The sequence below is a fragment of the Delphinapterus leucas genome, chromosome 3, assembly GCF_059928025.1.
Source record: "Delphinapterus leucas isolate spDelLeu-1000000601 "Yukka" chromosome 3, BTC_Dleu_Yukka2, whole genome shotgun sequence".
NCBI lineage: Eukaryota > Metazoa > Chordata > Mammalia > Artiodactyla > Monodontidae > Delphinapterus > Delphinapterus leucas.
In genome coordinates, this window is record NC_143131.1 from 97,017,857 (window position 1) to 97,031,344 (window position 13,488).

Here is a 13,488-nt window from a genome sequence, read left to right on the forward strand (position 1 = left end):
GACTCATTGGATTGCTTTTTAATGAATACCTACAATGGCCATGTTCTTGGGCAACAGCTATGAGAAGGTTATCAGCCAGGACAAATAGTACCGCTTCTATGGCTCAGTAGGCTGCGGAGTACAGGGAGTAGTGACCCAGACTCTAGAGCAAGACCATTCCAGTTCAAATCCTGCCTCTGTCATTCTGACCCAGTCATTTCACCTTTCTGTACATGGTTTCCTCCTGTAAGACATGGGTATGATAATAGTTCCATCTCATAGGTTTTTTTCCAGGATTGAATGGATTAACATTTATAAAGGACTTACAACTGTATTTGCAATTTATATAGCACATACAACCAATATGTACTACATAAGTATTTGTGAAGTAAAAATTTTAGAAAGTGCTTTGGCATTGCTCCCTGTGACCAAATGTAGGGTACTCGTAGGATATTTTAATCCAGCCAGTGGATTTTTACTTTATGTTGTATAGCTTGTATTTTCAGAACATTTAAGTGCTTTGAAGGAATCCAGCACTGTTGTTACTTACCTGTTTGTTGCCTGTGCTCACAGCCAAACAGGTACTACAAACATAATCTCTATTTCTCCTTCCCAGTGTAAAACGATTCGTCAGGCTAGACCCAGGTTATACTTTATATTTTGAATGAGCTACACACACACCCCCAGATGGGAAATCATGTATTTTTAGAATCCCAAAGGACTACATTAAGATAATCTAATCTAGTCTCTCATTTAACAGAGGACACTTACACAGCCAGAGAAGTTGTGGTCCAGGTGAATTAAGATTAGAGGTGAAACAAAAGCCTAATCCATGTAATTCCTGTCTGGGTAGTATTCTTACCATGCCATCCAGCCTTAAGACATGGTCTGTTTAAATGACATGTCCCTAGTGGATAAGTATTTTCTTAACTAGATCCAAATCAAAAACTTCTAAAATGGATGGCTACTGCTAAAGTAATGATATATACTGTACATTATCTGCAAAAACACACGATTAATATACACACACCCACACACTCATTGAACTTAAATTGATACGTGTTTACACATTCAACTTAATTTAGTAAGTATCAAGGAGAGAAGCACTTTACTCTGTGCTTGAGCAAATATTTGTATATATACACGATGTTCAAGATAAACAGTGGATCATTTGAGTCTAAGCTCCAAAATATGCCATTATTTCTACCCAAATCCACATAATAAAGTTAAACAGACACAGAGAATCTTGAAAGAATGACTGCTTGACAAACTAAAGCAGACTTTAAATTAAAGAACACTCGTTGGGGATCTTTAAAATGATGCATAGCGGGGACATTTAGGTATTAGGACCCTTGGATTGCTCTGAAGGCAAACGTGAGGAAAAGGTGGCTCACCTAGCAGCAATGTAGAGGGTTCTGTTCATGGTCATGATCATCTGGATGTCCAGCCTATGCCTCTGTGTGGTGTTCCGTCCTGGCTTGTGGCCCACAAACACCGGATACTGTTTTGTATCTGTGAAAAGAGGAGATGGGGCAAGAGAGGAAAAAGGAAATTAAGCCAAGAGTTGACAGGGCAGGGAGAGGAGGGGGGCCAGCCACAAAACAAAACCATATTTAAGTCCAACCGGGCCACCATTTTCCAGTCTGTTATTTTAGGAAATGCTGTGATAGAAGAGTCCTCTTTAAGGATAATCAAGTTACAGTTTCATTTCCTGATGCTAATAAGACTGGGCTTAGATTTCTAAGTGTCACTCTTTCTGACTTGTCCTTCTTTCTGGGGGTTAAACTTGCCAGTGAACCCTTTACATGAAGGTGCTCTTTTCTTCCACAGTTTTCTTTTCATCTTTAGAGTGCTAAGCCCGAGGGGCAGTCTGCCAAAGATCTTGTCTCCGGACAAAACTATTTCAAAGCAGCCTTCCCATCAATCACCACAAAGGCAATGTGGTCTGGAGGCAAGAGCCCTCATCCAGGAGCCAGAAGAAAAATACAGTCTCCACAGGCGTCCAGTTGGAATAATCTACTATTGAAGGCAGCCCCGCTAGGTTGGTTGGCATTCTAGGAACTGTGGGAAGTTCGCTCTTGAGTTAAGCAATTGGCTAATCTCACAGAAATGGGGGCTTTGACAGGACAGGGTCAAACTGAGTGTAGCCAGTCGGGTGATCTGGAATTTTCCCTGACCTGGAGAGTCAGTGAGCGTATTTCTCCTTTTCTGCAATTCCCTTTAGCTGAGAGTGGGCAATTTGTAATAATATCTGACCTGTGGAAATACCTACACCTCAAAAATCTCTCTGCCTTTAAACCTACAATCTCCAGAGCACTGGCAATCCTCCAGAGAAACTAAGGAGAAAAGAAAGATGAGTCACATTTAAAAGGCAGTTGTTTTGGGGGTGAGCGTGGTGTAAATAAGGACTTGTAATCCATTCACAGATGTATGCTCAGACCCCTGCACCTTAAACCCCTGTAGCATCTGAGCATGACTCACTCTTACTAGAGAGCCTCAGTATATTTTACTCACAATCAAGCTTAGTATGGGATTGTCTTGTGCTTTTTCCTCTACTGCTCTGAAATTTCATTAACCCACTGATCAAGGAGGTTGCTAAAACAATTCATGTCTCTCTCCTATCAAAGATTTGAGTGTCCACTGAAGCATGATTTTCAGCAGCACATTTGGGCCTGGGGTCTCTTCAGTACAGGGGCACCAAAGATAGAATACCTACCTCAAATGGACATAAATAAGTGCTTATTGAGGTTTGGTACCTTAAGTTAGGCGGACTCTGCCACTTCAAGAATGATGGTCTCAAACGACACAGTTTGATCCTTAGTCATACCCTGACTTTTGTTCTCAAAGCTGTCAAGGCTTGACACCTCCCCTTCATATAAAATTATTTCCTTTTACAACCTAGACCGTCCAGCAGAAAGCTGGGTAGATCTCTTTAGTTAGTATCCTAGTATTACTGTCAGATACCTTTTTAAGGTTCCTTCAGTGTTTGGAGATTATTACTGTGAAGATAGATATTTGGGTAAAATGCTTTCACTTTTACTGTGACAAAATATTTTATCTTTTGGAGAGCAGGAAAAAAAATAATTGTCTATTTCATCCCACACACAGGTAGAACTTTCCTCTTTTTGAAGAGGCAACTGACTTTTTCATCATGTTGCTTTCTACCCTTGACAATGAAGCAGAGATCAAAAGAAAGTTATAAGCAGTAAAAGTAGGTCTACTATGAATTCAGAATCTCTCTATCCAAATCTAGCAATGATGAAACTTCTGAGTCTAAATAAAAGTTAATTTTTGTCCCTGAAGTACTCAAAAACAGTCTTCTTTTCTGTTATCTTGTAACAATGCCTCTGTCCTAATTACCTATGAAAATGTGGAGTACTGGCAACACCCAGATGACAGTGATGTTCTCCCATAGCTGGTTTCCAGGCATGATCACAGCCTCCTTGTAGTAACTGAGACTTCATCGGAGGTATTGAGGGATGTTTGAGATCCTCACAACCACGTTTATTGGAGTTAAAGAACAGTCATCCCACCAATTTTGGCTAGACTTGAATTATCTACCTCTGCCATCCACACAAGTTAAAGTGACTAACAAGTTTCCTGTTTTATGAAATGTTTAATTTGTACGTTTTGCCTGTTGACGCAGGCTCAAGTGCCCACAGAGGGAGAGAGTGAGATTGTGGATACTTACAGTTGCCATGCGAAATACTGATTGGCTCAGAATCTTCTGGGAAAGCAGCCCCAGCGAAGTGTAGCAGTGTGAAATATAGCAGCAAGGCTTCTGACCTCATAGTAGTTCAGCGGGGAGACTTTATTTCTCTACTTCACCCTGCCAAAGAGCAAAGAAGGGATTTTTTTTCCTTTCTTTTACAAGTCAGCTTTATTCCACTCCATAAAGTGAAATGGGCTTGAAGATAAATTTTAGAGAAAGGGGCTCCTGTTTCCTGTCTCTTCCGCTGTGAATTCACCGATGACAGTGTTTTGCATAAGGAACCCGTGTCCGTTACCCACTGCAGCCTCCTTCCCCATGCATCTGGGCCCTTTTGCAAAGCTTCTACCAAACAAGTAACTCAGAGCCTTAACTGCTTTGTCCTGAGTCGGTGTTAGGCCATTGTGGGTGGCTATTTCACAGTCACGAAATAGCATTCCAAAAAATGTGGATGATTTAGAAAGCTTTTTTTTTTTTTTTTTTTTTTAAGGTAAATACATCTTTTTTCTTCTCAGCAGGTTTATAGCAGCATGCCATCCCCAGACATGAGTTGTTTGGGCAGCCCAGGATCTTTCAAAATTTTGAAGTAGTTGCCCAATATTGCAAAATTAAATATCTGATATAATGACCTAAATGTCAGTTCCCTTCAAGCACCATGCTCCCATTCACCAACCCCCGTCCCCACTATACTGGCCCAGTTCACTGATTTCCATTACCTGCTTGACCCCTTTTGAGATTTTCACTCATTTATGTAATTCTGTAGTAATTCTGTAGTGACCTTAGACATAAATAAAATCACAGAATCTACGTTTAAAAAGAAATAAATGGATCCTTTCAGACTCTGTGGAGAATGTTATAGGGAGCATCTGAAACCACATCCTGAAATAGCACTGTTGATTTTTAAACAATCATCTCTCTGTATATTTTAGTGTCAGATACTACCTTGCAATGAAACAGTAGTGAATAAAAATGCCAATATACTGTTTTACCCATCTGCATTTTCTTAAAGATGCTCTTCACGTGTAGAAAAAATTCTTCTAAATCTTAGAAGTAAAAACATTCCCATATGGGGCGGCTGGATCCAGTGAAAGGAAACTCATAAGACAGCACATATTGCATAATTCTCAGGCATATTTCAAATAAGTGTTGATCTGTCAGGGAAATTAATGTAAAATGGGGCTATCTTTTTATCTTAGTAAAGCCTTTGAAGTAGACTGCCAAAGGTCTTGTTTTGAACAAAGCTATTTCACAGTAGCACATCAATCATTTAAGATTGGTGTGTAATAAAGTCAAACTTAGTAACTTAGATGTCTTTGAAAGCTAATCTGGCAAACAAACTGCTAACTTATGCTTTTTAGAACACGCTTAATATGAGATACCTGTGTCTCTTCTTCGTTGCCAAAAAAAGCATTAACAAGTCCCGAGTGTTGCATCCCAACTGATAATGTCACAGACACAGCTGGGTCTTAATCATTTCTTCAGTCGAAAAGTGCACATTAATTAATTTGCTTTATCTTGAAAATCAAAGAGGGAGAGAGGTTGAGAGAAAAGCCTGAGCAATTCCATATCTCCATCTCTGATGTGTAGATTAAAATTAAACTTTAAATAATTACTTGTTCACAAGGGCTGTCCATAACCAAGAGACACGAACATGTATTTACAGACAGGTGAAAAGCACCAGTCTATTCATTCATTCATTTGCTAGTTCTTCCTATTCTGGAGAATCTAAAACCAAAGGGAAGAAGCTCTGTGGTGCCCTGATTTTGTTTGTCGTAGCTTCTGTTCAGTGTAACATTAAAGGCGAGAAATCAGTCACAAGAGCAAGTAAAACATTTAAAAAAAAAAAAAGAGAGAGTAAAACATAAACCAGCCACCAGTCAGAAAGTATACGGGGAAGAGGAAGTGGCAACATTTACCGAGGGCTCAAGAGCAGTATTATAGTATTATACAGAAGCCTATTACCTCAGAGAGTTTGCAGCACGCTGTGGAAGAATAATGGAGACTCAAAAGGCTGATTCTCGTTCCGTTAGAAATCTTTGGGAATATAGGTATACTTTTAAAGATTAATTTTTCTTGACATGACAAAGGAGTCTGTATCCTCCCATAATTGCATTCATCTTTGTACAGATGTCCTAAAGCTAACGAGACAAAGTCCTGCTATTTTAGTCTGTCTCCCAATTTTAATTTTTCCCATCTTAAGATTGCATGGATTGATGCAACATTCTCTACCCAGAAGCTGGCAGGAAGAGCAATGCATAAGAAATCTGTTATGCAATCCAATGGCTTTTTTTCAATCCTCATCCTAGCCAGGATCATGGCTAAGATGGGTTATTTAAATATCTCCAGGTTTACAGAAGGGCTCTTTGCCAGGAAAAATATCTGTTTTATGTGTCTTCCTGTCATCGTATTATCAGGTTGTTAACATGTACATCATGTGGGTGAGAGTGTTCTGGCAGTCCCAGTTAATCTTGGCCATTCCATGTGAACGCTTTATAATTTTCTTCAGCTGAGGTTTTGATGTATTATTCCCTTCCTACACAACTTTGGGCTCTAACCCTTGTAAATATGTAGACAGTATATTTTCCTGTTGAAATGATTACTTTGTGGCGAGATCCCAATCAATCACATTGTCATTTTCCATCCTGCTGAACAGGGGCTGAGTCTCCCTGCTAAGACCCTAGCACACAGACGTGCGCTAGCCCAGAAGAACAAAAACAAACAAGAACTTTCCACTGCGTTCAAAATCTTGAGCTAGCTGGGCTGCTGCTACGAGGTTGTTTAAGCGATCTTGAAACTTTGTAAAGTGGTACCCACATATAGCACATTTATAGGCATCTGCAGACACTTGTCGATTTGTCTCTTTGTGACTGTGCTTGTAGAGGCTAAAAATGACTTAGACTTAATCAGCTACCCAGAAAATTAGATCATGGGAAGACTGTCAACATGAGGATTCTAAACAAAAACGTTTACTTCAAAAATAAGCTCATTATGCCTGAATTGTCCATCTAAATTGTTTCGGCCTCCCATAACTCTTAGCCTGAAGAGAAATGACCTCTGTAAAATACATCATCACTAAAAAGTGATATTCCTATTCTTCTCCACCCCAGAAAATTCACTGGAAAACCTTAAGAACAGGCAGGTGAGGTTAATGGGTAAAAAAGGCTTCCTAAGGCAATGGTGGGAATGTTTCCACTGGGGGAGGGCCAGCCCCTCTACTCTGGGCAGCTGCTGTTCAGCTCTGAAGTGCAGGCCCTATGCAGTGTTGGCCCGCAAAGCCAGATCTCTGATTTTTATTTTTATTTCTTAAGAAGCCAGAAATCTGGAGTTGTATGTTAAACCTCCTATTTTTTTTTTTCTCTAAATGTTGGCGCCTAACTTAGTTGTTTCTTCTCTGTGAGTCACCTTTGGCCAAGTCCTACCAGTTTGTGAGCCCAAGTACAATTTTCTGGGGCAGGATTTGGGGAGTAGTGGGCAGAGGATTAGAAGTAGTATTGGGGAAGTGTGAGGCATACTCTGGCCAGGTGGGTTTGTCATGGCTTCTCGGTAGTAGTGGCTCTTGTGAAATTAACCTGATTGATCAGAAGTAAGATGTGGCCATTTGTGACCTGATTCTCTGACTTCATAATCATTTCTGGCTCTCGTGACATCCCCTTTGCTTTATGCTTTGCTGACACAATTACTTTTTTTTTTTCATATCTTTTTGGCTGTGTTGGGTCTTCGCTGCTGCGCGCAGGCTTTCTCTAGTTGCGGTGAGTGGGGGCTACTCTTCGTTGCAGTGCGCAGGCTTCTCATTGCCGTGGCTTCCCTTCTTGCGGAGCGCAGGTTCTAGGTGTGCGGGCTTCAGTAGTTGTGGCACGTGGGCTCAGTAGTTGTGGCTCACGGGCTCTAGAGCGCAGGCGCAGTAGTTGTGGCGCACGGGCTTAGTTTCTCCACGGCACGTGGGATCTTCCCGGACCAGGGCTCGAACCTGTGCTCCTGCATTGGCAGGCGGATTCTTAACCACTGAGCCACCAGGGAAGTCCCAGACACAATGACTTCTATACTACGACAAGGGTATGAGGGGTAGATAGAAGTCCCGGTTATTGTCTGTACACACAAGTGAATGAACATTGCTTGTTTTACAGACCCAGTTGGGCTGCCCCACATACCCTCTGTGTGTCCAGCTGCAGCAGACAATGCATCAGTGTACTTGCACTTGGACTTGGCTGTACGGATATAGCTTGTATCTGATTTGGTACAACCATTCTTCCAGAATGTTGGTATCCAATGAACATTTTAATAGTAAGTGGTAATGATGAGAAAAATAATTTATCCGGAAACTTGCAAATGCAAAGTGCTCTTGATGATAACTCTAAGTGTGGCCTAGAAATAGAGACGAAATCATGGTAGTGGCACTTCTTTTTTTCTGTGGGGAAAATTATTTGCTACCATGCTTCTTTAAAAAAGCACATTTTCTACTGACATAATAGGAAGTTTAAAAGATAATCATTAATTCATGCCGTCATTAATAGATGGAAGGTGTGACCCTGGGTCAGTCTCGTAGCTGCACTGGCTCCTAGCATCCTCACCAGTAAAATGAAAGGATATAAAATATAATGGCCTATCAAACTCTTCTGGACTCTGAGACTGTACAATTCTAGGCGATTCTGCCCTAGTGAAGAAAGGATTGGGTACCAGATGGTGATTCAGGAGGATAGTACATGGAGTGACCCTGAGCTCGGACACTGCAAGGCCACGGACACCTTCTGGAGGTGTGGGGCTGGGACGGGAGGAGTAGGCATCGAGGCAGGGTGGGGTACTGGAGCTCGAGACAGTGGGAGATGCAGTTGGGCTCTGGTGGCGGTTCTGTCCGCCACCCTCTGAGATGAGGGCAGGGCGGGGGCAGGACAAGCTCTGTGCACTTGGGCAGTGATCTTTCCAAAGAGAACAGGGCTGGGTTTTTCCTTTCCTGGTTGCCCCTAAATTGCATGTGGTTTGGAAACTCAAGGAGCCATCAGTGTGTCATTGTGTGGTACTGCATGTGGCAAACAGGAGGGATGGAACAGGTTCTCTTCAGCTTTGCTCTTGGGGGACTGCAATAGGCAGAGCACACAAGTTGTAGAAAGTTAGGCTGGAGCAAAGAACTGTGACTCTGTCTAGTTTCAACATCAGGACAAAGTTCAAGTCCATTAAGTAGTTCTACCCTGGCCAAAGAAAACCACCATTATTACCGCTGAATCATATTCGGAGTTTAGTCGGGTTTTACGCTAAGATAACGTTTTCATTTTTATTGCTCCAGCCTTCTGACCTCATCCATCATCATCTTTGTTTTCACAACGTGAGTATCTTTAAAAATCTGACTTGAAACTGGCGTAAAAGCTTTTCCGAGAAATCAGACGATTGCTGATCGTACAGGGAGGCAGCGGGAGCAGAGGGTAAAAACACAGGATTTGAATGCCTCTGCTCCACTTACTAGCTGGGACCTCTGGCAAGATGCTGAAGATCTCTGAGCCTCAGTTTCCTCATCTTCAGAGTGGGGAAAAATAGTGTCTCAAGATTAGTTATGAGATACTGCACGTAAAAATGGTAGTCCTCCATAAATGTCAGTTTATTCTTCAGTTGAGATACTAAAAATTGCCTTATTTTAATAGTTTCTCTTGGAATTCCTTAAATTCTCAGATTAGCAGCTGGGGTTCTATGTCTTCAGCAGGAGAAGCAGCTCTCTTCTTCTTCTCCTTGCCGGCCCCTAAGCTTCCCAGCTCTGGAGGTGGGTGTCTGGGAGAGGCAGGAGAGTCTGTCTCAGGATGGCACAGCTCTTGTTGTGTGATTTAAAAAAATGTGAATCACAGCACTCGCACAGGTGCAAAGGAAGATATCAGTGTGGACATCGGTGAAAGGGTGGGGTGGAAGTGAAAGTTTATTGAGCACCTTCTATGTATGACGTACACATGCGTGTTATTTTATTTAAATATTACAGCAATCCAGAGAGACAGGCCTTATCCTCTCCATTGTGCACACAAGGAAACTGAGGCTCACAGAGGTTAAGTAACATGTCCAGTCAATATTTATAGCACATCAGTAAAAACAGAAAGCCAGGTTGCCAAGCCAGGGCTATGTGATGCCACAGTTGATGTCCTTCCCAGAATGTCAGGGAAAGGGGAACAGAAGGAAGGTTGGGAAGAGAGAGAGGCTGGCGTAAATGGAAACTGCACTTAAGATCATAGTTGAGTATAGGTTGATGCATCTGTGCTTACGTGGACAGAGTGGCTGAAAGTCCCTAATGGCTTCAGTGATAATAAATCTATAAAAGGAGTACATAGTCGCTTGCAAATGTGTAGGCATGTAAAGGCTCATTCCACTTTGTGGCCCTGCGATTGCAGGCTTAAGGTGATAGAAAGATGCAAATGCTTTTCAACCACGGTTTTAGGAGGAATTGATTATCTCGTGACACCACTGGGTTAAGTGGAACCACGTGCCTGCTTGCAGCCCCCTCAAGAGTGATGTTTTAAAATAAATACACCAAAGAGAACAACATCTGTAATGAAGGATAAAATCAAAGTTGCCTGTTTCAGGAGCTGAGAGGATGAACAGATTTGGATACCTCTCAAATCCGAGTAGGGAACCTCTGCCCAGAGAGAGGTGGGAGAGCAGATGTTGGTGCAGAAAACCCAGCTTGCTGAATGCTGAAGACTGCTGGTTATTCCTGCACCAGAGGGACAGTTCAGGAGTCAAGGAGTGTAACAGCAGGTTTCCTTCGCTGGCCTGAACTGCCCTGTTTCAAGGGCTGCAGCATTAGGAGGAGGATGCTGTCCACAGCAAGCACGGCCAGGCCACAGAAGGACTCCTCCCAGATGGAGTTAGGAACAACTTGGGCCCGTTGATCCTGGTTGAAATGTCCACTGTACCCAGTCTTCAGGGGTCACGCTGGCCACCTGTTTGGTGACACTGCATTAAGGTATAAGTTTTATGCAAATGAGAAAAATAGCTCTAGCCTTTTAATAAAGCATTTGATCTTTTTCTTCTCCTCAGCCATTAACAGAGACATAAAAGCTCCCATTTCAGAGGAAAGGGAAATGCCACAGACCTAACTTCAACACATTTTGGAGAAGGATGATGGCATTCAATGGAGTATAATAATAAATATCGACTGTGTACGATAGATGTTCCATTTTGATCTGAAACCGCTGTCACAAAGGAGAGAGAAAATAGCTGTGAATTCAGAAGTCTTTTTAGAAAAAAATTTTCTTTTTTAGGAAAATAAAGGTTGGTTGTAAACCTATGATCTTTTGAGGAGAGAAGGCGAGTCTTGTCTTTCAGGTGATTCTTTGTAATGATCGTTTTCTTTCTACCAATGCTCTCCCTATCCGGTAAATGCTTGACACAGTGCATTTAAGGCACTTTGCTCGGATGTTTCAGATACAGTCTCATGACTCATCAGGGCTCTGCAGTTATAGGCGTAATCTCATCACAATCTCAAAAAGCTGCCACAGTCCCAAGCATGTTTACCCATGTCACACCCCAGCTTTTTGCCATCTCCACCTTTCTCAACTTTTACAATAGCGCTGACCTTAAACATACGCTCCAGAGACAGAAACAAATACCCGCTTTGTTTTGCTGTTAAGGAAACTGAGGCCCTGAGAAGTGAGATCATTTGCCAAGTGTGGTGCAGCTCAAAAGTGGCCAAGCTGAGCCGCCACTGAGGACTCCTGGCTCCAGCACCGAGCTCTGTCCCTACATTACGCAGCTTTCAGAAAGGAAGCCAAGACTCATTCATTTCTCCTTGGCTTGCTGCCTGGTGTTCATTACTTCCATTGCTTGCTTTCCCTCTCACTGATTCCCTGCTTTCTGCTGGGAGCCAGGCTCCTGTGCTAGGTGCTGAGACAGAGATGGAAAAAATAGATCCCTTACCCTCTAGGACCTTGCTGTTTAGTAGGGGGGCCTGACAGTTCCAGATCATTGACCAAAAACAGAACACACAAACAATAATTTTTCCAAAAGAAATGGAAGTTCTGTTGGGGAGAATACTATCTGGAGGGTGAACGTGTTGCAGAGGGACGCAGGTGGGAAGCTCAGCGAAGGCCTCTGTTTGGAGGAAGCCTTGGCAGGTTGCGTGATTGTTCACTGAGGACTGGGGCGGTTAGAGGAGAGGCAGCTGGGGGGACATATCGGGTAGAAGGACCAGATCTGGAGAGCAGGGCATTGAAACGGACAACTCCATGCCGGTTGGACTTCAGACACTTTCAAACTGGACCACTTCCCTCTTTGATTAAGGAGTTTCAAATATTTGTCTGAAGTAATGGATGGATGTTTTTTCACTTCACCCAAAGTTTGGTTTAAAGAATATAACTCAGAATAAAGATGGTATCTGATGACTTTTTTCTTCTAAGAATATGACAGAAGAAGTAGTAGTAGTGTGGGGAGGAGAACTCTGAGGTAACAGCTGGGAATATTGGTATTTATTCTTTGAGTTATTGTCACATTATTCTCTCTAGCTTTCTGTACATTTGTAATTTCATTAAAGATGAAAGAGGGCAAACATAATATGCCTAAACTGAAGGCACTTTTTGCCAGCCCTTAGAAAGATACTTGCAGAGCAACTTTTAAGGGAACAAACTAAGGATATTAGCGACTAGAGTTTTCCATGAACCTTTGTCAAAATCCTGAGCTGGTTTAAACCGAAGCAGAGCAATGGCTGCCCTTTGCCAAGATGACTCCCCCTCGTAATTTCTCCTCTGTTTGCTGTCAGTGTGGTTTACAGAAAACAGAATCTCCCAGCCGTATCTCTCAGGCTCAGGTGGCTGATCCTTCCTGGTTTTGAAGGGGAGGTCAACTTCAGACATGACTTGGAGAGAATTAAAAACAACCTGCACGTCTCTCCTTTGAGTTCTGAATAACAGTCCCAAATAACAATATCACCAAGCATGGATGATTGAAACTTTAACAGAACGCTACAAATTCTTACTGCTTTTTTGGTAAAAAGTCTCAAGATCAGGGAGTGAAAAACATTTCCTTGAGCTAAACTTTTTGAATCCATTTCTCTGGTGTTTACTGCATGCCATCTTTCACTGTATTGCTTGTCTTTCTCTGTGACCTCTGATGCTCTCCCAGTACCTTGAAAGCCAAAAATAGACTTTATATTTGACTACAAGCTTCTGATTGTATATATAGAGAGACATAATATCATTTCAGGATCTGTTCCATAACAAAGCATGATACTGCTGACTGGTACTTATCACCAGTAGAAGATCTACAAACACAGTGGACTATCTGTATGTTTCTGTATGTCTAGACACACCCAGAACAGAAATGAGATGGAAGTATTGTCTCTTGAATTTCCACAATTTTCTTATATTCTTTAGGAAATTCATTTCATTTATTGAAAGGAAAAAAAAAGTCCACTTTGTGTCCCAGTAAACTGCTGGGAAACTGCAAAGCCATACATTTAAACCTATTTCAGTTTATTATTGCATCTGGTAGATAGCACTACATCTTTCTGGAATTAATGATTTCTTTATTGGCTTTGTTCATGTTCTCTACACATAAAAAGGGACTCATTAGTCTGGCTTGATTTGAATTGGGGTGGAGAGAGCACCATTTACTAGTTACCCATTCCCTAAAGTGTTCATTTGTTTTTAGTGTGAAATCTTATCCTCGAAATTACTAGCTATTTCCAAACATCCTGAAAATATGCTTCCTTAAGGCCAATGAGAGTAAGCTCCAGGAAATTATGGGTTTGTTTAAATATCTCTACCGCTTGGTGACTTGATTCCGCACACAGGTGACTTAAAGGTCACTGCACAGAAACATCTGAACCCCATCCA

At 41.9% G+C, this 13,488-nt stretch overlaps 1 protein-coding gene across 1 annotated transcript in view; it reads right to left on the minus strand.

The window, feature by feature from the left end:
* Nucleotides 1-13,488, minus strand: part of SEMA6A (semaphorin 6A) — a 130,817-nt gene that overhangs the window by 60,510 nt on the left and 56,819 nt on the right. Inside the window, exons 2-3 of the mRNA XM_022590680.3 lie at nucleotides 3,671-3,808; nucleotides 1,374-1,491 (exon numbers count right to left, since the gene is read on the minus strand). Of these exons, the coding sequence (XP_022446388.1) occupies nucleotides 1,374-1,491; nucleotides 3,671-3,770 (218 nt within the window). The 5' untranslated portion in view covers nucleotides 3,771-3,808. The remainder of the gene's footprint in view (nucleotides 1-1,373; nucleotides 1,492-3,670; nucleotides 3,809-13,488) is intronic.